We start from the raw sequence: 27668 nt of genomic DNA on the forward strand, positions 1-27668 counted from the left end.
GCAAAGCAATATAATAGCCATCTTGTCTCATTTTCAGCCTGAAATCAGTTTTTACTAAAAATAAAATAAAAAAATAAATAAAAATTGGGCCACGTCTCTTCCTAAGCAGAAACACTGCTGGGAGTTGAGACAGACAAGTAGGAAAACCTCCATAAGGTTGGCTTTGAAGATTTTCCTGAACAGTAGGCCCTTGCTGGACAGGGGCTTAAGGACCATGGAGTTCTTCTGTCGACCTAGCTACTGCCTCTCCAGGGGGTGGATTAACTATAAGCAAGGGGAGAACCCATACTGTCACTGTAGTTAGTGTCTACAGTGAGGCAATACAGCAGCACAGCTGCAGAGCCATTTAGTGGTGACTCTTACTTCGGGGTGGGGGGGGTCTTCTAATGCTGTAGTAAATCCACCTCGCCACAGTATCAGCTACTATCTAGCAGTGTTGACACTGGGCATTGAATTTCACCAAATGAGGGTCAATCCATCCACAGCACTGTATACACTCATTATACTCCACACCTGAACATAGCCATTATATGGACAACATACCCTCATATCTCAATGTCTGTACTTTGACCTGTCAACCTTTTACCCCCAATCGGGGATATTGCAGATTATGTATTCCTTACACCCCCGATCTTAAACCGAATTTAGCACCCCTTGATGATCTGTACGTTATTCCCTGATAACCAGAAACTTCTATGCTTAAATTCTGTACCGTTCATTTTTTTTTTAAACATCTTAATACAATTTTTAAAACCACCTTGCTAAGAGGTAGTAGCTGTATCAGCTACTGTCTAGCAGTGTTGACATTAAGGTGACCAAAGGCCCAATTACATTGCACAGGGTGTGAAATGTCCCTTCCCTTCTTCCCAGTCCTTGAACCACTGTCTAATCCATTTGAGCATTCACAGCTAACCCAACTGGCTTTAACTGTGAATGAGTTTTTAAAACACCACTACATGAAACACATGAAAAAGCAAGATGTAGGGGAGGAAAGGAGAATGATCGCATCACAAAAGTGCGACAGTCAGCCAAACTGTGCTGACAAGCCTGAGTCTTTATAGAAAGGCACACGGCTTATTGCTCATTGTTTTTTTTCTATGGGCCCAATCTCTCAGGGTGCAAAGGAGGAAAGAATTTGGCCTTAAGTTTTGGGGAGGTCTCTTGAAGAGATGAAATAGTAACAGCTGCAATCATGTGATAAGTATTAATTTGCTTTTCTTCCATCATCTGGCTCAATTTCCTCACAACTTCAGAAATTAAGTAGTATATTAAGCTATTGTGCCAGCTCCCCTAATACTCTAGCATGCGTCTGCTCAAGAAGTGGCTGGAAGGGAGAAAGCTGCTCTAAACATGAGATGTAGTCTTTGGCTGCCTATGTCCTCTAAACACCCGTTCGGCAGGGCAGCGAGATACTAGTACATTCACAATAATTGCTTTCATTAGTTAGCAGGGTACTGTAGCCAGGGATTAAAAGAAGGTAGACATGAAGGTAAGCAAAACAATGTCACCTGAATGCTTGAGTCTGTCACAGGACCTTGACCCCGATTACACATTAGTAGTTTTTCCTATTAAGCTAATATCTGTCAGTTGTATCAGATGTCCTTTCATGTTTCTAGGTATCTGCTGTATCTGTATTCTAGTCCTGAACTACTGCAGCTCCTGAGCTCCAATTAGAATGTCTAATTTTTACCCATCCCAGGACAAAACTCAACTGTCTGTTTTTCTAACCACAGCACAAATAGAATAAAGGGGTATTTTAGTTGGAAAGAGCAACACGGAAGTGCTAAATCATTAATAAGACTTCCCAAAGACCTGTAGTAGCCTATATCCATACCTTCTAAGCTTTGCTCTTCTCCCCTGCCCCTTTAACTCAAGGTTGAACACAAGAGAATATTTGTACAAAACCATCAGTTATAGAGCTGCCCAGAGAGATATCCTGCCCATCACACAATTTACAGAGGCAAAAGTAGGTTTAGAAGTCAGAAAAGACAGGGAAAAGGTGATCGGTATCCATTGTGCAATTAACCATCCTTTAATGTTTCTATTACAAACACAGTGAAGTGTAACCAGAATGAACAGTACATGCTCTGTATCCATCAACTAATTTCCTTCTTGCATTTTTAAAATAGGAAAGTATTAGTTCAAGGAGAACTACTGGCATTTTTATCTTCCTTTTAATATTAAGCCACTTGACTGTTAACCCTGATCGAGATAATAATTCAAATGCCACCAGTGCCAATCTCTGAACAAGACTGAATTACTAGTCTCTATTAGATACAGAAAACATGTATTACTGACCAGTTATGGGTTTTTTTTGGGGGGGGGGGGAGAAACAGATTTTGAATCGCTTGTATGTTTAATTGCCAAGAACTCTTGATAATAGGCACAAGTGTACCAATAAGCATGTGACCTTTAAAATGAATGACTGCCACAAAACAAAAGCTTGAATACAGCAATAGCATGGGTTACTAGATTTACAGACGACTTTTAGACTCTTCAGCTTTTAAGGGATTTTCTAAACCTTGATGACCAGCTAGTCATGGACTGGAAATAAATGCCACAGCAGTCTCCTTTTCTTCCATCAACTCCTTTGTAGTCAGATCCATCTTCTCTCGGGAGAAGTCATTAATAGGAAGACCTTCAACAAACTTCCAGGTTTTATCCTGTTTGAAAGTTAGTCTGTATGAGAACAAGTCTTGTACAGTTTAAAAGCAGCACCTAATTTTGCACTATAGTTTAGGTACTATAGTGAAACGAGTGACACCTCTGAACACAAATGCTAATCTGTGGTCCAGAAATTGTGTTAGAACACATGCTTGCTCCAACTGAAACCAAGTGATGGTGTGGAGCAGATCTGTGTCTCGAAGTCTGATGTAGTTTAGTGACTAGAGTTTGCCACCTGAATGAGAAATCCCATTCTAGATAAGTTACAAGATAACAGTAAATTTACATGTAAATATCCCCAAACAAGCTTACTGTGAAACAGATGGACTTATGTCTCTAGTTTCTTTTCACCTGAGCAGTCTTAAAAGCATTAATATTTTTCTTCAAATTCAGTGTAGAAGGTTAGTTGCAGTGTATTCTTTCTACCTCCTTCTCCCTACACTTCAGACTACGATTTTCTGCGGCCATCCAATATTCATTTGCCAAATTATGGAACAGTGAGTGTAATGGGCATCTCTCAGTAGGCAGAAGTATGTTGAAAGCCTGCTTCACAGCACCAATGATCCAAATCCTAAAATGCTACCACTGCAATCTATATAACCTCCCACTCAAGACATTTCAAAAGTTAAACCTCGATAGATTTAAATAGTGCAGTTACCTTGATTACAACAGGGAATGAATAGAGCAAATCCTCTGGGATACCATAGGAATTTCCATCAGAAATGACTCCCATGGAAACAAATTCCCCCTGAAAACAAAAAGTTAGTGATAAATAGATTTCCTTGCTATTACAGTGGGCACAAATTTAATTTCTTATAGAAACTCCCGCCCCAAGTCTATACTATAGAAAGCCTTGCTGCATTTGTTATAGTCCCAAGTGTGTAATATCTTTGGTCACTGATGATTGGACAGATTAATCTACCCAGTGCAGAAGGACATTAAAAAACACAAAAGTTTAAAGAGATTAGTCATGAGCACCTCTGAATGTGCCATAGCAATATTTACCTCTGGAGTGCCAAACCAGATGTCCCTCACATGGTCACAGATAGCTTTGGCAGCTGACATTGCACTGGACAGCTTCCTGGCTTTAATAACAGCTGCACCACGTTGCTGAACAGTCTGTAGTAAAGACAAAAAAAACCCCAGAATTGGACATCTCATTTGCATATAGTCCATAAATGACACTAGGTTTAAGCAAGCAAGCAAGCAGTGGCTTTGTTGTCTAGTTACTGCTAACAGACTACTGCTGGGGGAATTCTGCCCACTGTGCAAGTGCAGAATTTATGTCCCCCGCAGAATTAATTCTGATGGAGAGGTGAAGGGAAGATGCACTTACACCTTTTGCCCACCACAGGCTCATATGGTGACAAAAGAGAAGGCAGCTGGCTCATCGGAGGAAGCAGTCAGCTGTGGAGAGGGACGGGGCAGAGGCTGACTTCCTGACAGGGCCCTGCCCATGAGGAGGCATAGGATATGGGAGGGACAGACAGAGCAGGACACATTAGGCTGCTGGGGGCGGGCGGGCGTGTGTCACACAAACTGGGGTTCAGACGGGCTAGTGAGGGGGGGACAGGTGCTAGTGGGGCAACTATATTGAGCCAGAGGCTGAATGGGGAGTGGGAGATACAAGGACACATGGGGACAGAGCAGATGTGCCTGACTGAATGGGAGAGGCTGGGATCAGCCAGGGTTTGCATAGGAAAGGCTCACCAACAATCCCACCCCCACTGTTCCATATTTCTCCCATCCATACCCAACACTCTCAAGGTTCACTCCCAGGCTCCTTCCCAGCAATTATTTCCCTCTCCTGCAGTTCCTCCATTACCCCTGACTCCCCCAAGCCTTTGCACTTCTGAAGGAGGTGGGAAAAGTTTCTGTATTGTAGTTTAAATGAATTACTCAGTTCTGTATTCATATGCCTAGCAAGGAATTTTTCAAAACACATTTTCTGAATCTTTTTTGTTGTCTGTAACAACACAGACAGACATACTTGATAACAGGTATTTTGAAATGAATTACCAAAAATAATTGAAATTGGCATGATTATATGGTGTTTTGACAAATATGCAGAATTTTAAAATATTGTGCATAGAATTTAAGTTTTTGGCACAAAAATACCCCAAGAGTAATTGTCATGGGAGAAAGTTTTGTATAGTCTTCACTAAAAACCCTCAGAGTTGGAGAGCAAGATGTTCACAGTTGAATTATGGCAGATATACAATCCTACCAATAAGCAGCTGTAACACTGAAGTAGAACAGGCTAACAGCCTAGAAATGTTCTGCAAGGGTCAAGGCTGACACACACTGAAGGGTTGGGGAGGCTGGCAGTGCTAGGTTTCTTGCTGTACCAGGTTTGTGGCTAGCAGCCTATCTTACGGGGCTGTCAATGTAGGATCTTTCACAAGCGTCACATCAGGTGATCTGTAACCGTTTCGGTTCAGTAACTGAAGCTTTTTTAAAGTTTATAGGTAAGGCCCTACTTGAATTGCAGGATGATTGTCAAATAATTGTGACAGTTTCAGACAAGATGTGGAAAAAAAATAATGGACCTTTATTATTTGCAATAATTTGGAAAAACCTGCTCCCACTTTCAGCTGCCTGTCTGAGGGCTGGGGCTCCTGTTGTCAGCCGCACATCTGACAAAACTGTGGTGGAAGCCTAATACTGCAAAAATCTACAATACCGCAAATTAAGTAGGGCCTTATGTATAGGTTAATTTATGGCAGAACATTTATAGTTTAGTGGCCAGCTGAAGACTAGAAGTGAATTACTTAACATGTGTGTCCCACATGAGCTATCAAGCAACTTTAAAGATTACATAGAACTTATTTCACATGCTATCGAGTCATTTGATAGTACCTGAAGATCCCTGTCTCTTTTCGAAGACACTTATGTCAGACTAAGCGAATTGCTGAAATGTATACGTAAAAAGCAAGTCTCATTCATGTACAATATTTATAACAGCCAAAGTTTGTTCACTGACTCGGTACCAGTTAGTTAGACCCCAACTCATCCCCTAGGAAGCAAGCACCTCTAAACAGTCTTACTATCCCCTCAGACGACACACACATACATGTAACAGACCAGCTATATGATATATCCATGAGGGCCCATCCCCACTGTGTGCAGCAGGCCAGAGTCAAGGATCCAGCACTGAAGCCCTCCTGTTTAAATCTAGGAACTCCAGCACCTCAACTGAGAGTGTATAATTAGAAAAGAGGGACCGGACCTCACAACCTTACAGAGCAAGCAAAGGACTCGTTTAATAGGCCAAACAAATTTAAACTGCACCCAGAAACAAGCTGGAAGGTAGCAAAGCCTATGGAGCACAGGCAATTCAAATTCTTTATGGGAACCACTGCTCAGCAGTCAAACCACAGAATCCTTGAGTTAAAAAATGGCAGCCTTAAAAACAAAAAAAGACAGACACTCAAAAACTGTCATCCCCAAGTGATTATCAGTATATTCAGAGGGGAGCTTTTCCAATTCTTTGGACTAAAATTACTAAAAAGTGAACTATCCTCTCCTAGGCTAGGACACCAGAGGATACCCAGTGGCAGCAATTTTGACTCTCAACATTAACTTTCACGGTTGATCATTTCAGCAGAAAAAAATCCAGTTAGCATACTTATTTAGGTTTATGCAAAAGAAAGCACCACAGGAACAGGACTACAGATTTTAAAGATGCAAATATAGGATTATTCTGACAAGCTATTTGAAGACAAATCATTTTAGTAGGACTGGAAGATCTGCTTTGCTAAAGTTTCCCATAAGATTTCCATGGTGTATATATTAACACTAGCTTTTTACACTGAGTCAGAATTAGTCCAACAGGAGCACAGTATAGTACAGTTACACTGAGAGATCATTAACAAACAGAAAAATCTTACCACGATAAAGTCACCCTTCAGCCAGCTGTCATCTTTTACAGCTTCATAAACTCCAACTTCCTTTCCTTGCACTTTCACCTTAGCATGGTTAACATCTGGGTACTGAGTGGAGGAGTGATTCCCCCAGATGATGACATTCTTCACATCACTAGCAGTTACACCAAGTCTCAGAGCAATCTAATTTGAATTTAGAAAAGACATGGAACAGACTAATTTCAGCTACACTTTAAGTGTTTAGTACATCTAAGTATAACACTACTTTCTGAGAGAGCTTAAACATTTCTTTATAAGACAGACATAAGAAGGTCTTCTAGCCCTGGATGGATTCTTCCTACCTGGGCTTTAGCTCGGTTGTGGTCCAAACGAGTTAGACAGCTGAAGTTTTCTTTTGGTATTGAGGGAGCTGACTTTGAAGCAATCAGGCAGTTGGTATTTGCTGGATTTCCTACCACCACAACCTAGGAAGGCAATGAAGGGGAGTGGGACAAGAAGAGAAGTCAACTTTTTAGCCAAGCTACAGTTTCTGCAAATTCATTTCCCTCAGCTGGGAAAACACAACATTCAGCATTTGTAAAGAAAAGGCTTTACTCCAAAGAAACTGTCAAGAAATGAAGACAAAAAGTCTTGTTTAAATCCTAAACATATTGTATACCATCACTAACTGAAAGTCCTTTATCAAAAAAAAAAAAAAGAATACACTCAAGAGAATATCATAAATATAGAATCACAGAACAGTTCTTTTTAAATGCTTCTTCACAAGTGCCTCTATGATAAAGGAGACCAGTATTTAGGTCAGCACCACTGACCTCCAGTCTAGTTACCCTGCCGCGCAAAAATCCCCCACAATCTCTTAATACATTAAAAGGACTATACACACAAACTAGTCAGCTCTTTGCTTGCTTGCTTTCTGCTCTCCCCACCCCCCCATTAAAGTTTCCCATTTAAGGTAGTTCTACTAGATGACACTGCTTTACATGATCAGTTATGACTGAAGGAATTGTTGCCTATTTGAAGTAAGATGCTGTGTCTCAAGTTAAATCAGTTTCTCTTAATATGAAAAGGACAGATTAATTGATGAAAAAAAACAAAAACAAAACAAAAAAAACAGTGTCAAGCTCCATACAGCCTCCATCTAGTGAGTGGATCTAGAGACATGCTTTTATATTTCCCTTTTTGATATTCCAACTTCTTAGTTCCCCATTACTCTGTAAGAGCGGATGCTAATTTTTATTTCAACTGTAGAAAACACTCAACAGCCCTGTAGACTCAGCTGGAAGTTCATCAGCAGAGGAAGCAGGCATTAAAGTCAGTTACAAAGCACAGTGGGAGCATGAGTATGAGATTAGGAGCTGTAGGAGGGAAGCCACATGATTCTATTAATTGTACCTGAGCTACTGGAAAGAAAGACATTTAAAACCACCTCTCCAATGTGACTTTAAAAACTAAATCTAAAACAGCCTTTTTTTATTTTGTGACTTTTGACTGATACAGAAGTCACTAAATTAAAGCTACAGATTCATATGAAATAGGAGCCAAGTTTGCATCGGTAAACTGGTTGTTCATCTGCATGCGATATCTTGATAGGAGGCCACCTTGTCTCACTCTACTGCTCCTCACCTCTGAAGAGTAACTGCAGGACACTACACACTCCTACCTAGAACATGGTTCAGTGAATGGACTGGGATCATTCCCTAGATCAACTAGGGGGTCTAACAGGATGCCTCCACTCAGGCTTTGGCCAATTCAGAGCATTTGAGAAGCAAGACTTCCGTAAAACAAAATTTGTCCTTATGCTACATCGGTACTACTCTACAGCTCTTGCTGGGATCTTTAAGTTGCTTGGTAAAGAGTTTACAGAAACTATTTATTTTTTTAACTGGAATTACCTTGACCGTCTTCTTAGCATACTTGTCCAAGGCTGCACCCTGGGATTTAAAAATTTTCACATTTGCTTTGAGTAAATCTTTCCTCTCCATGCCCTCTCTCCTTGGCATGGAGCCAACCAGAACAGCTATATCAAGATCTTTAAATGCAACCTCCTCCTTGTCTGTTGCAATGACCTCTGTAAGCAAAGGAGGGAAGAGACAGAATTAGTAACAGACCAATCTTTTGGGGAATTCTATGGCAACATCAATGGAATTATTCTTTGGACTATCTTCTATTTAAAGCACTAATCAGACAGGCAGCTGTGACAGACACACCCAGAGAGCAAATGCCCATCTTTACTAGTTTAATTACTGCTCTTTCCTTACACTAAGTTGTCGATGGGTGTTCGCAACTTCCTAACGTGAATGAATTATGCATCATTTGTTTGCCTGTACCCTTTGATGTACCCTGTACATAGTACTCCTCACTTCCCCATCCCTTCCAACCCATGTAATAGCATTGGATTTTCGTGTATGACCCAAATGAGTTTTCCTTTCCTCAGTAACCAGCAATATCAATTCACACTGGAGAAGGTTGAGTAAAACTACACAGTCTGGGAAGTTTTATTTATCAACTGATATTTGAAACCATTACTATAATAACTATAGCATTGCCCATTAGCTCACTTTCTTCCACCTCAAGAGACTATACTTGAGAATCCAGAATTTGTTACACAAGTTGATCACTGAAATAAAGATAAAATTGAGAAATGACTTGATTTTAAGAGTTTGTGTTTTATAACCTCAGAAAAAGGACTGGCATATCAGAAAAGACAAGGCTATTTCACTACTAGGCCAGGAGGCCCATTGTGACATGATAGTTCAAGCAGCCAACTGTTTGCCATCTTACTTTCAAGGTTTAAATAGTATAAACCAAATTCCCAATCATTACATATGCAAATAGCAATTTTACATATGCAAGTATTACATCCGTATCTGAAGAGTTGATCCTATTTCTCTTACAGTTTGCAGTTAATCAAGCTAAGTTAACTTTAAGAAAGTCTGTATTCCTTTTGGTCACCTCTCAGGAGCGGAAGGGCACAGTCTTGCAGTTCCATCATTACGCCATCCAGTACAGTCATCATGGGAGTGATATCCAACAGTATAAGAACAAGAGGCTGTAAAACAAAGTAATTTAAAAGCATATGGAACAATAAGTGTAGGCTTCAGGTTTCCAATTATTTCCTCCTGCAGCCAGATATTAGTTAGTATCACCTTTTGGGAGAGATGGGAACGTATAACAGCCCATTTACTAAGACAGTGACTAACAGCAGCATCACAATTCAGCATTAAATGCATATGAAAACCAGGATGCAGAATAACTCAAGGCTCTATTTCTTCTCTTCAGGCTCACTGCTAGGGTTGGTAACGGTCTAATCACACAAACCCAAACACCCTATCCCTGCCCCACTCACTCCATCTCCCCTCCCTCTGTCGCTCACTCCCTTTCACCAGGCTGGCACAGGGGGTTGGGGTGCAGGAGGGGGTGTGGGCTCTGGGCTGAGCCTGAGGCAGGGAATTGGGGTGCAAGCTCTGGGAGGGAGTTTGGGTGTTGGAAGGTGCTCAGGCAGCAGGTGCAGGCTCTGGGAGGGGGCTCAGGGCTGGGGTGCGGGTTCCAGCTGGTTGGCGGTACAATGGGGGTAAGGCAGGCTCCTTGCCTGCCCTGGCCCTGCACTGTTCCTGGAAGCGGCCAGCACATGCCTGCATCTTGGGGTGGGTGGGGAGGGAGGAGAGAAGAGGGAGAGCGAGAGCCAGGGGGCTCTGTGCACTGCCTCTGCCTGCAGGTATCACCCCTGCAGCTCCCAGTGGCCGCAGTTCCTGGTCAATGGGAGCTGTGGAGTCTGTGCTTGGGGTGCAGGCAGCACACGGAGACCCCCGTCCACCTCCCAGGGACCACAGGGACATGCTGGCCACTTCTTGGAGCGGCATGGGGCCAGGGAGCCTGCCTTAGTCCCACTGCGCTGCTGGACTTTTGACGGCCTAAAATCTCCCCGTTTGGCTTCAGTAGCCTCCGGGAGATAGAGCCCAATACTGGGTGACTCCCGGCAAAAATCAGGAGGGTTGGCAACCCTACACTTAAAACAGTAACTTATGTCTTTGCATGAAATGTGAAGGCTCACAGGAAAACTTAACTCCAAGTTTATCAAGAGATTTTACAGATTCTAGTTTCTTCAATACTGTTGAACAAGACATGTGACAGTTCAGTTTAACCATTACCTGTTCTTTGCCAAGGACATCTCCCTTGGCAATGCTGTAGAGCAGAGAATAGGCGATCTGACCAGCAGCTCCAGTCACTAGGACTCTAATTGGTTCAGACTGTAAAAGAAAGACAGACTTAGCTAATACATTGCTGGTAATATAGTTTTCCCTGATTAGAGAGCCATTAAGCATTTTCAGCAGTTATTGTAGAAAGAGCATTCAAATATTTAATACTTCTGGATGCGAAGCATGTGCAAAAACCCAGCACAGGGTCAGCTCCTAGGATTCTGCTGCTCTTTCAAACCAATAGCTGCACTCCCAAATCTCTTCTGGGAGCAGACCAGACCTGCAGAAAGGTAGCCAAAAAGCTGCAACTTGAAACCCCAGAACTGGAAATATTCCAAGGCTTGTTTGCACTTTGTATGGAAGAGAGTGATGGAGTATTTTAAATGAAGACCAGAACGATTTAATGTATGGGGAAAAATACTGCCTTTTTAAAGCATAGGCACTTCAAATACAGAGTCACAAAATTCCATTAGACTACTATGTAGCTTTTATGCTTCAGACTTATTGGAGAGCCTGCACAAGTCTTCAGAAGATTGGCAGAATATGCAGCGTAGAATTACATCACACTATATTAGACTGCTCTCATTAATGTGCAGATTTACTTGCAAGTGGGGATTTGTAGAATACTGCAAACCTAGCTATCTGATGGAACTGTAAATAGGACACCAACTAAAAAGTTATGTAGCAGTTCAAGTGATATGCTCAAGAAAGATCTTGGAATCATGGTGGATAGTTCTCTGAAAACATCCACTCAGTGTGCAGCAGCAGTCAAAGAAGCGAACAGAATGTTGGGAATCATTAACAGATAATAAAAACAGAAAATATCATATTGCCTCTATATAAATCCATGGCACGCCTACATCTTGAATACTGGGTGCAGATGTGGTCACCCCATCTCAACTTGAAAAAGAGACAACTAAAAAACCATGATTGGTGTGGAGAAAGTAAATAAGGAAGAATTTACTCCTTCTTATAACACAAGAACTAAGGGTCAGCAAATGAAATAGGCAGCAGATTTAAAAACAAAAAGGAAGTATTTTTTCCACATTATGCATAGTCAGTCTGTGGAACTCTTTGCCAGAGGATGTTGTGAAGGCCAAGACTATAACAGGGTTCAGAAAAGAACTAGGTAAGTTCATGGAGGATAGGTCCATCAATGGCTATTAGCCAGGATGGGCAGGGATGGTGTCCCTAGCCTCTGTTTGCCACAGGCTAGGAATGGGTGACGGGATGGATCACTTGATGATTACATGTTCTGTTCAATGCCAGGTGCCCCAGAGGGAATGGCCACTGTTGGAAGACTGTATACTGGGCTAGATGGACCATTGATATGACCCAGTATGGCCATTCTTATTAAATAAAGCAGTAGGCAAAAGGCTGGTGTGTATACTGTTTTTCACTGCCCAAGAATCCTCCCCCTCCCAATATCCAGAGGCCGAGGAAAGGGTCGTGTGTGTTATGTCAAGTTCTCATACAGCCTCAAACCAATCTCTGGGGTTTGAGGTTAAGCTGCCATATCTGCAAGTGTGAAAAATACCAAGGATGAAAAGAGCAAGACCTCTTTTAGAGCTTGTTTACACTAGGAAGGTTTTGTTTGTATGGTTACGCTGGCAAAAAAACTCTAGTGTGAACATTTATATGGATATGAAAGTACTTATACCAATTATGACGATGCCCAAGAAAGGTGATCCAGACAGTTAGTAATGGAGTTGGTAACACAAACTCTAGCAGCTTACTACTACTTTCCAAATGCAACACGTACGACCTCATCATCATCATCATCAATACACTGTTTAAACAGGCCAACAAGTATAAGCCCTGGTCTACACTAGGACTTTACATCGATTTAACGCTGTTAAATTCGACCTAAACCTGCACCCGTCCACACGATGAAGCCCTTATTTCGACTTAAAGGGCTCTTAAAATCGATTTCCTTACTCCACCCCTGACAAGTGGATTAGCGCTTAAATTGGCCTTGCCGGGTCAAATTTGGGGTACTGTGGACAATTTGACAGTATTGGCCTCCAGGAGCTACACCAGAGTGCTCCATTGTGACCGCTCTGGACAGCGCTCTCAACTCAGATGCACTGGCCAGGTAGACAGGAAAAGAACTGCAAACTTTTGAATCTCATTTCCTGTTTGGCCAGCATGGCAAGCTGCAGGTGACCATGATGGAGTCCCAGAATTGCAAAAGAGCTCCAGCATGGACTGAACGGAAGGTATGGGATCTGATCGCTGTATGGGGAGAGGAATCCGTGCTATCAGAACTCTGTTCCAGTTTTCGAAATGCCAAAACCTTTGTCAAAATCTCCCAGGGCATGAAGGACAGAGGCCATAACTGGGACCCGAAGCAGTGCTGCGTGAAACTTAAGGAGCTGAGGCAAGACTACCAGAAAACCAGAGAGGCGAATGGCCACTCCGGGTCAGAGCCCCAAACATGCCGCTTCTATGATGAGCTGCATGCCATTTTAGGGGGTTCAGCCACCACTACCCCAGCTGTGTTGTTTGACTCCTTCAATGGAGATGGAGGCAACACGGAAGCAGGTTTTGGGGACGAAGAAGATGATGAGGAGGTTGTAGATAGCTCACAGCAAGCAAGCGGAGAAACCGGTTTTCCCGACAGCCAGAACTGTTTCTCACCCTGGACCTGGAGCCAGTACCCTCTGAACCCACCCAAGGCTGCCTCCTGGACCCAGCAGGCGGAGAAGGGACCTCTGGTGAGTGTACCTTTTAAAATACTATACATGGTTTAAAAGCAAGCATGTGAAAGGATTACTTTGCCCTGGCATTCGTGGCTCTCCTGGATGTACTCCCAAAGCCTTTGCAAAAGGTTTCAGGGGAGGGCAGCCTTATTGCGTCCTCCATGGTAGGATGCTTTACCACTCCAGGCCAGTAACACGTACTCGGGAATCATTGTACAACAAAGCATTGCAGTGTACGTTTGCTGGCGTTCAAACAACATCCGTTCTTTATCTCTGTGTTATCCTCAGGAGAGTGAGATATCATTCATGGTCACCTGGTTGAAATAGGGTGCTTTTCTTCAGGGGACACTCAGAGGAGCCCGTTCCTGCTGGGCTGTTTGCCTGTGGCTAAACAGAAATGTTCCCCGCTGTTAGCCACGGGGAGCGGGTAGCCATGCGGTGGCGGGAGGCAAAATGCAACCTTGTAATGAAAGCACATGTGCTATGTATGTAATGTTAACAGCAAGGTTTACCCTGAAAGAGTGTAGCCACTGTTTTATAAAATGTGTCTTTTTAAATACCGCTGTCCCTTTTTTTTCCTCCACCAGCTGCATGTGTTTCAATGATCACAGGATCTTCTCCTTCCCAGAGGCTAGTGAAGATTAGAAAGAAAAAAAAAAAAAACACGCACTCGAGATGAAATGTTCTGAGCTCATGCTGTCCTCCCCCACTGACAGAGCACAGACGAATGCGTGGAGGCAAATAATGTCAGAGTGCAGGAAAGCACAAAATGACCGAGAGGAGAGGTGGCGGGCTGAAGACAGGGCTGAAGCTCAAATGTGGCGGCAGCGTGATGAGAGGAGGCAGGATTCAATGCTGAGGCTGCTGGAGGATCAAACCAGTATGCTCCAGGGTATGGTTGAGCTGCAGCAAAGGCAGCTGGAGCACAGACTGCCACTACAGCCCCTGTGTAACCAACCGCCCTCCTCCCCAAGTTCCATAGCCTCCACACCCAGATGCCCAAGAACGCGGTGGGGGGGGGCCTCTGGCCAACCTGCCACTCCATCACAGAGGATTGCCCAAAAAACAGAAGGCTGGCATTCAGTAAATTTGAAAGTTGTAAACTTTTGAAGTGCTGTGTGGCATTTTCCTTCCCTCCTCCACCACCCGTCCTGGGCTAACTTGGTAGTCATCTCCCTATTTGTGTGATGAATGAATAAAAAAAATGCATGAATGTGACGCAACAATGACTTTATTGCCTCTGCAAGCCGTGATCGAAGGGAGGAGGGGAGAGTGGTTAGCTTACAGGGAAGTAGAGTGAACCAAGGGCCGGGGGGGGAAGGGGGGAGTTGTGCTCTTCTAACTGCCCTGCTGTCTGGCTGCGTGTAACCAGCAGCCAGGAGATTTGCCTCAACCTCCCACCCCGCCATAAACGTCTCCCCCTTACTCTCACAGATATTGTGGAGCGCACAACAAGCAGTAATAACAGTGGGAATATTGGTTTCGCTGAGGTCTAAGCGAGTCAGTAAACTGCGCCAGCACGCCTTTAAACGTCCAAATGCACATTCTACCACCATTCTGCACTTGCTCAGCCTGTAGTTGAACAGCTCCTGACTACTGTCCAGGCTGCCTGTGTACGGCTTCATGAGCCATGGCATTAAGGGGTAGGCTGGGTCCCCAAGGATACATATAGGCATTTCAACATCCCCAACAGTTATTTTCTGGTCTGGGAATAAAGTCCCTTCCTGCAGCTTTTGAAACAGACCAGAGTTCCTGAAGATGCGAGCGTCATGTACCTTTCCCGGCCATCCCACGTTGATGTTGGTGAAACGTCCCTTGTGATCCACCAGAGCTTGCAGCACTATCGAAAAATACCCCTTGCGGTTTATGTACTTGCCGGCTTGGTGTTCCAGTGCCAAGATAGGGATATGGGTTCCGTCTATGGCCCCACCACAGTTAGGGAATCCCATTGCAGCAAAGCCATCCACTATGACCTGCACATTTCCCAGGGTCACTACCCTTGATATCAGCAGATCTTTGATTGCGTGGGCTACTTGCATCACAGCAGCCCCAACAGTAGATTTGCGCACTCCAAATTGATTCCCAACTGACCGGTAGCTGTCTGGCATTGCAAGCTTCCACAGGGCTATCGCCACTTGCTTGTGAACTGTGAGGGCTGCTCTCATCTTGGTATTCATGCACTTCAGGGCAGGGGGAAAGCAAGTCACAAAGTTCCAGGAAAGTGCCCTTACGCATGCGAAAGTTTCGCAGCCACTGGGAATCATCCCAGACCTGCAACACTATGCGGTCCCACCAGTCTGTGCTTCTTTCCCGAGCTCAGAATCGGCGTTCCATAGCATGAACCTGCCCCATTAGCACCATGATGCATGCACTGGCAGGGCCCATGCTTTCAGAGAAATCTGTGTCCATGTCCTGATCACTCACGTGACCGCACTGACGTCGCCTCCTCGCCCGGTATCGCTCTGTCAGGTTCTAGTGCTGCATATACTACTGGATAAATGCGTGTCATGTTTAATGTGCTCCTAATTGCCAAAGTGAGCTGAACAGCCTCCATGCTTGCCTTGGTATGGCGTCCGCACAGAAAAAAGGCGCAGAACGATTGTCTGCCGTTGCTCTGACGGAGGGAGGGGCAACTGACAACATGGCTTACAGGGTTGGCTTACAGGGAATTAAAATCAACAAAGAGGGTGGCTTTACATCAATGAGTATTTCAGGCAGGACTTCACAGAGGGTTCCAATAAGAAATGGTGCACCTAAGTAATTGTTCTTATTGGAACAAGCAGATTGGTCTGGCCTCTGATTGATGCATGGCTAGATTTACCTCGCTACACCTTCTCTATGAGTGACTGCAGTGTGACCTAGAGGAATGAGTCCCCTAGACGGGGGGTGGGGGGGAAGCAAATGAGTACAAAACAAATCTGGTCTATTTCTTGTTTTGCTCCACTCCATCTATCTTTTACATCTTTGGCTGGCAGATGGTGCAGAAGGACTGCAAGGCATCCTCATCTCTTGCCTGCCTGGCAGAAGATGGTACAGTAGGACTGCTAGCAATCCTTATCGCCTGCCTGCTCACCATAAGATGGTTCAATAGGACTGACTGCAGGACTAAAGAGAATGACCTGGTCAAGTCACTCCAAATTTAGTCCCTGAGCCCATGTCTGCCCAGGTGCTCCTGGCCTACGTGGCCAGGAGCACCTCCGACATGACGATGACGGCTACCAGTCCTACTGTACCGTCTGCTGCCACAAGGCAATGGGTTGATGCTGCTGTGTAGCAATGCAGTACCACGTCTGCCAGCACCCAGGAGACATACGGTGACAGTGAGCTGAGCGGACTCCATGCTTGCCGTGGTATGGTGTCTGCACAGGTAACTCAAGAAAAAAGGCGCAAAACGATTGTCTGCTGCTGCTTTCACGGAGGGGAGGGAGGGAGGGAGAGAACGGGGGCCTGATGATATGTACCCAGAACCACCCACGACAATATTTTAGCCCCATCAGGCATTGGGATCTCAACCCAGAATTCCAATGGGCAGCGGAGACTGCAGGTACTGTGGGATAGCTACTCACAGTGCAACACTCCGGAAGTTGACACTTGCCTCGGTACTGTGGAAGCACTCCGCTGAGTTAATGCACTTAGAGCATTTTCTGTCGGGACACACACATGAATATATAAAACCAATTTCTAAAAAACCGACTTCTATAAATTCAACCTAATTTCATAGTTTAGAGATACCCTAAGACAACCTGGATGCATCCTTATTCAAAACACTAGCCCATGATCATCAACATCATCTGATTAAGAGCTCTCCATGATTTACAGCTCACTTGCCTCCTGAGAGGTACAGTGTCCCTCCATATTGCTCTCAAGCAACAGACAACAAATCAAGCCAGGGAAGAAAAAAAAAATAATGAAAAAAAAAAATCAGAATTTCAAGTCTGGAAAATTGTGACAGTTCTGAATTCCAGCAAACACATGGAAGCATTTCCCTCAGTTACAGAAGCCTTAGTGGATGCTGAGACAGTGTGGAAAAAACAATGTCTGCTGAAGTTCTCAGCTATATTAAAAAGGAAACATCAGGACTTATTTGATGAGAATGTCAGTTCTTGAACTCACCACATGTTTCCCTCCAAGTCTACACAGCAGACAAGGATTCTGCAGCTAGGAAGACTGCACATCATTGATTAAAACAGACTTGAGCAAATGAAAAACCATTAGTGGAAAAAGGAACTGGTAGAATTACAACTAGCAGAAGACTGCAAAAATACCAAATGCTTTTTTGCTTGCCTTTGTGCTGTGTATGGACTGAGGTACAACAGAATATCTCTATATGAGCCCCAGACAGCAACAGACTCTTAATTGACAAAAAGAAATACTTGGCCAATGGATGCAACATTTCATTTGGCATCTCAATCACCCTTCCAAATGCTCTTCCACAATGTTCACTGAAAGACTAGCTTATACTAGCCCCCAATTTATGACACTATAACTGCAATCAAGCAGTTGTCAAAAGGGAAAGCACATGGACTAGATGACATTCCAGAAAATATCTACAAGCTGGGTGGCTACCACACTCCAATGCACCTCACACGGCTCTTCTGCATTATCTGGGAGCAAGAGTCACTGCCACAGGATTTTAAGGATGCCAATATTGTCCACCTCTATAAATAGAAGGGGGATAGGGCAAACTGATACTTACTGTGGCATTTCCCTGTTGCTGGGAAAAACTTAAAATCCAGCCAAGAATTAGTAAAAAGACCTAGCTGTCCTCCTCAAATCTCAGTATGGATTTCTGTCTGTATGGGGCAGCAGAGACATGATCTTCACAGCCAATCAGATTCAGGCAGAGTGCACGGAGCAAAACCATGCTCTTTGTCGACTCAGCTAAAGCTTTAGACTCTAAATCGCAAGGCACTCAGGAAAATTTTGTTCATGTTTGGATGCCCTGTAGAGTTTTTTCTGTCATTTGGTGCTTCCATGATGGGAAGATGGCCAGTGTGGTGGAAAATGGCGAGATTATCAGAACCTTTTCCAGTCACCAGTGGCACCAAAGTCAAGTGCTGGCTCCCACACTCTTTTCCATCCTTTTAAGAGCTATGCTTATGGATACATTTAATGAGATTGACAGAAGAGTATTTATCTAAATCCACACTGATGGGAAGTTTTTCAATCTGCAATGCTTTCATGCTTGCATGAAAGTTGCAGATTTACTCAGTAAGCAGCTTTTTATTTTTTGGCTGATTGTGCAATGGTTGCTTACTCGATGCAGGACATTCAGTTTATAACTGATCACTTGGCTTGTGCAGTCATTCATTTTGGTTTCACCATCAGCCTAAAGAAAACAGAAGTACTGTACCAACCAGTTTTGGAGAATGTCTACGCAATTATTAAAAACAACACCGTTCCAGTCCATGGAGAAATTTTGCTATCTAGGGATTATGCAGTCACAATTGATGAGATTATCCATCGCATAGCCAAAGCCAGCTCTGCATCTGGAATGCTGTCACACGTCCTATGGAATGACAGGGGCATCAAAAGTACGTACTAAGCTAAACGTCTTACAACACTTCTATTCGGTTATGAGACATGGACAGTCACCGCCACAATTGTGCATACAGCACTGATCAAGATTCCTGTCTTCAGTCTGTTTATAGGGTCAAATGGTGGGACAAGATTTGCAATATCAAAATCCTTAATTGTTGTAATTCTCGTTCATGTGGAGTACAGGAGTCGACAGGAGAGTGATCTCCAGTTGATTTGACGCATCGATCACTGCGTGTTGATTCCCCGATAAGTGTAGACAAGCCCTCCATCACCATACTAGTATAGCTTATGATGGTTCCCAAAAGTAGGGCCCTCTCAAATTCATGGTCCATTTTGGTCAATTTCACAGTCACAGGATTTTAAAAATAATAAATTTCATGATTTCAGCTATTTAAATATGAAAATTCACAGTGTTGTAATTGTAGGAGTCCTGACCCAAAAAGGAGTTTGGGTGGGGAGGGGACGAGTGTCACAGGGTTATTGTGGGGGGTGGGAGGGAGGTTGTGGTACTGCTGCCCTTACTTCTGCACTGCTGCTGGCAGTGCCTTCAGAGCTGGGCGGCTGCTGCTTCTGTGCTGCCTCAGTCAGCAGCCGCCACTCTCCGGCCACCCAGCTCCGAAGGCGGCGCAGAAGTAAGGGTGGCAATACTGTGACCCTCCCCGCCCCACGCAACTCCCTTTTGGGTCAGGACTCCCAATTTGAGAAACGTTGGTCTCCCCCGTGAAATCTGTATAGTACCAGGTAAAAGCACACAAAAGACCAGATTTTATGGTCCATGATGCATTTTTTCATGGCTGTGAATTTGGTAGGGCTGTACCCACAAGATATAGTGGTATAAATGCTTCTACACTAGAGCTTTTACTGACTCAGCTACACCAGAGCAAAGAGGCACATCCCTTACCAGCATAGGTATGTAGCTGAACTTTTAAATTTAGAGCAGGCCTTGTGAAGATAATAAAATCCCAGTTTGGGAGTCAGGGCTGAGTTACCACCCTAGAGAAGCTTTTGTGGATTTCCTAATGAAATCAGCTTCTGGATTTAACTGTATTCCCTGTAAAGTATTCAGAATCCAAGCACTATGGCATCATGCTGGTGTTAGATAGCCTCATTTTATGGTTATCTAGTTTCATTTTATAAAATGAAAACAGCAAAAATTAGGAGGTTAGACTATTAGGACTCCAAGGTATAAACAAGTTGAGTTAGTCACTCCTATAGTAATTGTGTATTGTTAAACTTAAGTCATCAAATTGACTTTTTGAAAAAGTCAACTCACTGTTACATATCAAAAATCTGTCCTTTGAAGGTTTCCTGTTTTGTAGCATGTGAGGTTAAGCTCTCAATTCTTGTTACTACAAGTCTTGAAGGTGTTGGAATTTTTGGGGAAAAGGGAACAAAAAAAAACACAAAACAAACCATTCCAAGAATGATGGCTATATTACACAACCATAGGATAGAGAAGCAGCGTTTTACATGTTCTTTGATCACAGAATCATGAATCTGGCTAGATGACAGAACTGTACAAGTGAGTTAGCATTATGTAACCTGAGAAGTCTGCTTTGTACCAGATGTTAAAAATTTAGTCTTCACCAAGATGTTTCTGAAGGGGATCTGTTTTCTGTCAGAATAAGTGAAATGATGATCTTTCTGCTAGTTGTGATAAAAAAAGAGACAGTTGTAAAAAACAATGAAAAATGAACTTATCACTCAATTACACGAACATTTACAAACCATCTTGAACCGGTCTTGAAATGGAACAACATGCAACACTGGCACACTAAGATTGTGTTCCCCTACACTCGCTTTTCATCACTTCAAATTAGTTATAGTTTAATTTAGGGGAGAAGTTAGTAATACTGCACTTCTGCAAAATGAAAGCGTGACTTCCAACTTAAATGATGGTGCTGTCCTGTTTTATTGGGGGAAAGGGGGGTTGGCACTGTTTCTCTGGATTGTAACACTTCAGCAAATCAGGTGTGTTTTCCCCCCACCCCATTAGTGTTACAAGCAACGCTTAAGGAAATTTAATAGATTAAATAATTTTTATTTTACTCTATCCAGTCAGTTTCAACCATTTCCCCTTTAGAATCAGTTTGCACAGGTAGGTCTTTAACACAGCAACAGGAGACACAAGACTTGCATAGTAAAATGAGAATGCCACAAAAATTGGCTTGCAGGTTTGAGGCAATTGTAGCACCCAGTATTATCAAACAAGGTTGTAAAAATCATGGAGTTACTGTCGTCCCCACCCTCCACAAAAAAAAAAAAAAAAGAGAAGAAGAAAAACACCATAACTGGCTTAAGCCATTACTACTTCTAAATTGTCTCATTAATTTTATTTTATTATTTTTATTAGCTTTTACTATTTTATTAACTGTTTATTAGCTGTCTAGGTTGACCCTGTAGAATGCACTCACTTCATGTATTCAAGCTTCTTCTCTGCAACGAGTATTAGAGGTTTTTTATTTGTTAGACAAAAACAGGTTTTCATGCACATGGTCTCTAGAGTCAGGAGCTAGGGAGTTAAAAACAACCACTAAATATTGTGATTTGTTTTAATCACAAAAATGGCAAGATATAGCAGCACTGAGCCACTGAAGCTACTTTTAAAATCAGTTTTGCTTTAAACTTGCTAGATGTCAAGATGATCATGTCCCTTTACATGTAGGCCCATTCTTTCAGAAAGGAACCTTAGGTACATAGGGCAGTCATTTTAATCTGTGACTTGGCTCCTATACTGAACTTTAATAAAAATGCTTTCATGTTCTGGTAACTAGAGCAGTGACCTTTAGTGGTTGCCAGTTTTTAGAGTTTGTAACATGAAATATATAGAATAAGTTCAATTAACATATTTTGAAGCTATTTATATCTCCCCTGTCAAATTCAAAAAGTGTGGAAGAGAGCCAGGAAAGGGTATGGAATATTTAGTTCTCTACAAGAGAAAGGGTGGAAAAATAAACTGTTTCATTGTATTCGCGTGTACAGGACCTCTACATCCTCAGATAGCTTCAAAAGACAACATAAGTAGAATTCTGAAGGGGAGGAAAATATATTAAAATAGCCTTTTTTAAAAGAATACTTGGTTATAGAGCACAAGCTTTCAATCTCAAACCTGGAGACTGACATCAGCACCATTTATTCCCTTCCCCGCCGTACTTTTACATAAGTGCTTATTGCCTTAATTAGTATCTTTTGCAAAGTATAACACCTTCAATTTTAACAGATTTAGGACTTCTCAAACTTGCTGGATACAGTACTATTTAACAAAACAAATAAGCTAGCTATGCTGCAGGTAGTTACAAAGGATAGTATCAAATTAATATCAGATTGTCCTCTGTCAGTAGGAGGCAAGGGAGGGGGCAGAAGAACTATATCCTACCTACACAGAGGTGGACTGTGTTACAAAATCCGTAACTTAATTACTAACTGTGATAACGTACCTTGCTTTACAACATCCAGGAAAGTGGGATTAAGAGGACAGTAGTCCATGCACAGTTCAAGTGTTAGCAGTAACCCACCTTGCTTGATAAAACATTTTAAAACTATAAGTAATCAATATTACTGAAGCTGAAAGCTTAAGAGTCAGATATCAGACCAATAAGACTTGGCTGACAGACCAACTCATTTGAAGTCGCACAGTAGCTGTGCTGGTCCCATATAGGAGAAAAACAAGGTGCACGAGGGAATATCTTTCACCAACAGAAGTTGGTCCAATAAAAGAGATACACTTTTGAGCTCTACAGAGGTCTTCTCATTTCTTTCACCAACAAATTTGTTCCAATAAGAGATACTGCCTTAGTCACCTTGTCTCAGACTTTTATTCTGTCCTTTCCACATTTGAGTAGAGGAATTAGTTGAGAAAACTGCATTCTGATACATTTCAGAGAGTTGTGAGACAATTTAGCACTTGAAGTTATTAGCTATGTGCAAGTACTGTACCGATGTAATGTTCCCCAGTCCGTTCCTTTAAAATGGAAGTTGAGATAGGTGCTCCTAAACATGAGCGTTGTTCACATGAGGATTTGGCTAATGGCAATTATACCAAATCATGGGGGACTCGGTTTTCAGAAATTTCAAAACTGTCGTCCCTAATGCTAAATGGGATTGGGAACATCCTGAATTGACATGACTGGAGTAGTGAACGTGAAATCAAAACGATAAGGTTCTCCAGGGACTAGACATCACTAGAGTAGCATTTTAGATACACAAATAAAACAAGAGTGGGGTAGAAAAATCTGGAATTGAAGAGCAGGATTTAGGGTCAAGGAAGACATGAGGGGCAAAACAAAAAATAAATCCATTACTAGAGATGGAAGAAGGATTATCTCCGTATATACATTGGATAGTGACAGGAAGCAAGTAATTTATACATGCCACAGCAAGCAATATCACATCACTTTACACATTTAAAGTGAACAAATTTCTAGATGCATCATACATAGGAAATGGAAGTGACTTAAAACTTAAGGCCAGAGCACAGGCAGCGTGCGCCTTATTGTTACACCAGAAAGGACAGAAGCAGTGTAATGAATATAGCTCCTTACAATGCTTTTAGTGACATCACTAACACCTATTTTAACAGATTTCAGAGTAATAGCCGTGTTAGTCAGTATTCGCAAAAAGAAAAGGAGCTTTTCCACAGTATGCATCCGATGAAGTGAGCTGTAGCTCACGAAAGCTTATGCTCAAATAAATTGGTTTGTCTCTAAGGTGCCACAAGTACTCCTTTTATTTTAACAGGGAAAGGAAAATGTTTATATTTCAGGCCTTTCCAAGCAAAACAGCTTTTCAACTCAACCATTTCACTATTACCATAAGAAGAAGAAATGCAATTGAAATCCAGGGCTAGTGTCTGGGATTAGTTCCAGCGCCCATCCCATCCCTTCCCATCCCATCATTTCGGGGGGAGGGATAGCTCAGTGGTTTGAGCATTGGCCTGCTAAACCCAGGGTTGTGAGTTCAATCCTTGAGGGGACCATTTGGGATTGGTCCTGCTTTGAGCAGGGGGTTGGACTAGATGACCTCCTGAAGTCCCTGATGTTCTAACCTGCCTAAGTCACACAGCTTGAACAGAAAAGGAACTGGAAAGTAACACAGAGAAGAATGCCATATAATCCCCATGACCGGTGACATTCTAGATCAGGATGGGACCTTCTAGATCAGGATACAGCACTTTATGAAAAACAATGAATTATAATTGCTAGTTTGAATGCTGCAGCAGACATGCACCCCTGGCTGGAACAGTTTGAGACTCAGGTGCACTGCTTCCACAATAACCCACTGGAGAACACTTTCAAAGTCACCTCGAGACACTACGAAAAGCGACGTCACCCACTTCCCCTCCCGCACTCCCGCGATTAACAGACGGTTTCTATAAAACCACACCAAGATTTTACCCAACAGCTGGCAGCTCTGTCCACAGCCACTGCTCACGCCGACGTGCCCGCGGCAAGCGCCCCAGCCTGCAGCGTTCGGGAACCACTCCGGGCTCCGGCCCAGGCTGCGGGCTCCGTGTCCTCTGCTGCAAGGATAAGGGGTCACCCCAGCATAGGAACGATGGCGCCTGACCGATAAACGGGGCCGCCCGGTCCCGGGGCCCCTTCTGCTCGCCCTACCCCCCGACCCTCCTGCCAAGGACGGGCGCAGGCTACAGACTCCGCTCACGCCCCCGTCCCACCAGGAACTGCACAGGGTCACCTCCCCCCCCCCCGACACACACACACACACATATCAGCGGGCGTTGGGGGCTCTGTACCCCCGCCCTCACCCCAGGTAGGGGGTACAGGTCTCCCACGTACACGGGGAGGGGAATCTGTACCCCAGGCCCTCACCCACACAGGGAGGGGGATCTGCATCCCAAGCCCTCACTCCAGGTAAGGGGTACAGATCTCCCGCATACACAGAGCGGGGGTGCGGGAGGGATCTGCACCCCAGGCCCTCACCACATGTAGGGGTTACCCTCTCACACGTACGGAGGGGGAGCAGGGGTTACCACCATATTCTCCAGAGGGAGGGGGAGCTTCGTATCCCCCGCAGGCCGAGCGGTACTGACCATGGCTAGGCGAAGCGGCGTGTCCGGCTGTGTCGCTGTCTAGCCTCAGGGTCACCTCTAAGCACAGCTAAGGCGCCGACGGCAGTAGCAGCAGTCCCACGCACGGCGCTGAAGGTATTAAGCGGGAGAAGGAGGGGGCTGATCCCAACGGGCCGCCCCTCGCCGCGCAGCCGCCTGGGTGCTGTAGTCTCTGTCCACCCGGCTCTCCGCACGTTCCGTTCAGTCTCAGTCTTGGGAGTACTACAGCTCCCAGCATGCGCCGGGACAGCCTCGCTGCCGCTTACAGTAGCTCGTGCCCAGTCTCTTTCCACCTCCCCGCCAACCGCTGAGGCGCGCCCGCGTGACTGTCGGACACAGGCAAAACGGGGAGCAGCTCCCCCAGTCTCCGCCAGGGGGCGTTACAGCTCGTTTTTTGCGCATGCGCTACAGAAGACACGTGGACCGTGTTTATCTTTGCGCATGTGCGAGACGAAGAGCCGGGAGGTCGGTGGACGGTGTGTGTGCGTGTGCGCGCAGAGTCAACGCTCCTGTTTCGGGCGAACCGGTGAGTGCGCGCATGCGCAGCGAAAGAGGCGAACGGTTGCATTATGCCTTGACCTGTTCGCAAGCGACAGAGATGAGGTGAGATGGCACGGGTATGTGCGCATGCGCACCCAAGTTGTTTCCTTCGTTGCCCAGTGACGAGAGCAGAGCGCGCTGTTGCTAGGACCCGGCGGACGCTGAAACAGTTACAGTTCCGGTCTCTCTCCACTTCCCGCCGTTCCCTGTGAGGTGAACGGGACCCTGGCCAGCGACCCCCCCGCTCCGGGCGCTCGGCGGGGTGGGCTGCCTGGGCTGAGGGGCGGTTGGGCCCCTGAGGTGGAGGCGGCCGCTGTGGCTTCCGCAGTGTTTGTCACGTGGCTTCACTCTTGCCGCCCCTTTCCGATCGCCGGGGTGCCGGGGGTCTGCCGCTGCCTCGCCTGGGGCCCGGCTGCCCCCCTCCCGCACCGCAGGCCGGGTGGCCGATGGAGTCGCCTGTGATTGTGGGGCCTATTTCCGATCCTCCGGCCGTTCCCGCTTCCGGGCAGAGTTCCTCTGGGTGGCGTCCACTGGCTCCCTTGGCGCCTTTGAGGAGCAGTGGGCGCTGTCCGGGGTTCTCTGCTCAGTGTCTCCCTCCGGTTCGCTTCATTTGACCCTTTCACCGGACTCCTGTCCCTGTTATTCATTAGTTGTCCCCTGTAATTATTTGGTTTTCCAGGTCCTGTGGACCCCCCCCCCCTTTAGGCTGGGGGAGGATCCTTGGCACTGCAGGCCGGGCGGAGGGACGTCACTAGCCACGGACTAAAGGGGAGCGAGTGGGGAAGATGTGGGAAGGCCGGGGTACGCAGCACTGCCGAAATCACGAGAAATGAGCCGACCAAAGGCCTGTCTACACGGCACCGCCCCCAGGTCAGGCTCCGGTGCACGCCAAGGTCCTGCTGCGCTGTAGCTCTCCCGTGTGGTCGCAGCCAGCGCGAACCTAAGACCTGTCAGTTGGTGCCCGCAGCAGGCGGGGGATGGATCACTTAGGTGGAGGGGCTAAAATAATTCTATTTCCATCACCTTTTTGTCTCCTACTGAAATGTTACAATTTTGGTGAAACCTAGTAGACACCCTAGTAGACAATTCAGCAGGATTTTTTAGTGACTCTGATCGAGTTTAGAGCCCAATCTCAATTAGCTGAGCAGAGAAAAAAGTAAAAAGAAAGACAAGTACTATAAAGAAATAAAAATATACAATACAATAAAATACCAAAAGGGGAAAAAGAGAAACTGAAGCAAAAAATCAACCTTACAGGAGAGAGAAAATATATATAATAGTAAAACAACGAAGAGGCTGGAACTAGGCAAAAATAAGTAAGAATATAAAGGGTTTTGAAAAAAATTGCAGAAAAATCATAAAAGGGCAAATTTTCAGATAGTATCAATATTTCCTGTAAAAGACTTAGTTGCTATATTCTTAATAGTTACAATTAGTTCTCTTTTTTCCCATAGTTCATTTTATAAGCTCAGTGTGAGAGACTGCATAAGCATAAAAGCTATAGTGGAAATTACCCCAAAATTCTTATTATGAAATAAAAGTCCTGAATTACTTCATTGTATTTGAATGGGCTTTCATTCTGTTCACAGAAGAGAACCTTCAAGCTGATCTTTAGGAAATTGGTTGCACTTTATATTAAGATTCCATTTATAGTTTATAAAAAAGTTAATAAATGATTAGCAGATGTTTTAATACATAGTTCATCCACTTTACATCAGTCCTTTTAGATTTTTATAGAGTCCAGTAGGTCAATAGGTAGCTTATAATCATTGTTGGTAACCTTTTACAACACATTCCATTGATGTGCTTATTAGCCATTTCTAACACATCTATAACATGTCTGTTACATGCTGATAACATTTATTAATAATCCATTACCCCTTTACAAAACCATTTATAAATGGAACCTTAATATAAAGTATGATCAGAAATGCCTTTTCCTTTTGGAAGTGGGTTTTGTTATTATTAGTGATGCTAACACCGATGTTTAGTGCCACGCTCTTAGGTCATTACCCTCTCCCTCACCTTCTCCGTTCAGCTGTAGGGAAGGGATGAGAACTGAATTTTCTAGTTG

At 44.2% G+C, this 27668-nt stretch overlaps 2 protein-coding genes across 2 annotated transcripts in view; one reads left to right on the forward strand and one right to left on the reverse strand.

Moving 5' to 3' along the window:
- Positions 1-2003: 2003 nt before the first annotated feature.
- MDH1 (malate dehydrogenase 1) lies at positions 2004-25205 on the reverse strand. Its single transcript, XM_073339534.2, has 9 exons — positions 25037-25205; positions 10697-10795; positions 9501-9597; positions 8441-8616; positions 6890-7012; positions 6555-6731; positions 3670-3783; positions 3323-3412; positions 2004-2663 (listed from the first exon to the last, which is right to left on the reverse strand). The coding sequence occupies exons 1-9, from the start codon at positions 25037-25039 to the stop codon at positions 2538-2540; spliced, it is 1005 nt and encodes a 334-aa protein (XP_073195635.1). The 5' UTR covers positions 25040-25205; the 3' UTR covers positions 2004-2537.
- A 261-nt stretch (positions 25206-25466) lies between these two features.
- The window catches only part of WDPCP (WD repeat containing planar cell polarity effector), a 278021-nt gene continuing 275819 nt past the window's right edge, over positions 25467-27668 (forward strand). Inside the window, exon 1 of the mRNA XM_073339528.2 lies at positions 25467-25580. The gene's annotated coding sequence lies outside the window, so the exon portion shown is untranslated. The remainder of the gene's footprint in view (positions 25581-27668) is intronic.

The sequence above is a fragment of the Lepidochelys kempii genome, chromosome 3 (assembly GCF_965140285.1).
Source record: "Lepidochelys kempii isolate rLepKem1 chromosome 3, rLepKem1.hap1, whole genome shotgun sequence".
NCBI lineage: Eukaryota > Metazoa > Chordata > Testudines > Cheloniidae > Lepidochelys > Lepidochelys kempii.

Coding starts and splice junctions, on each gene's coding strand:
- MDH1 (XM_073339534.2), bottom strand. Junction 9,598..10,696: donor ATGTCCTTGGCAAAGAACAG/GTAATGGTTAAA, acceptor TTTGTTTTACAG/CCTCTTGTTCTTATACTGTT. Junction 7,013..8,440: donor ATGCTAAGAAGACGGTCAAG/GTAATTCCAGTT, acceptor TTGCCTTCCTAG/GTTGTGGTGGTAGGAAATCC.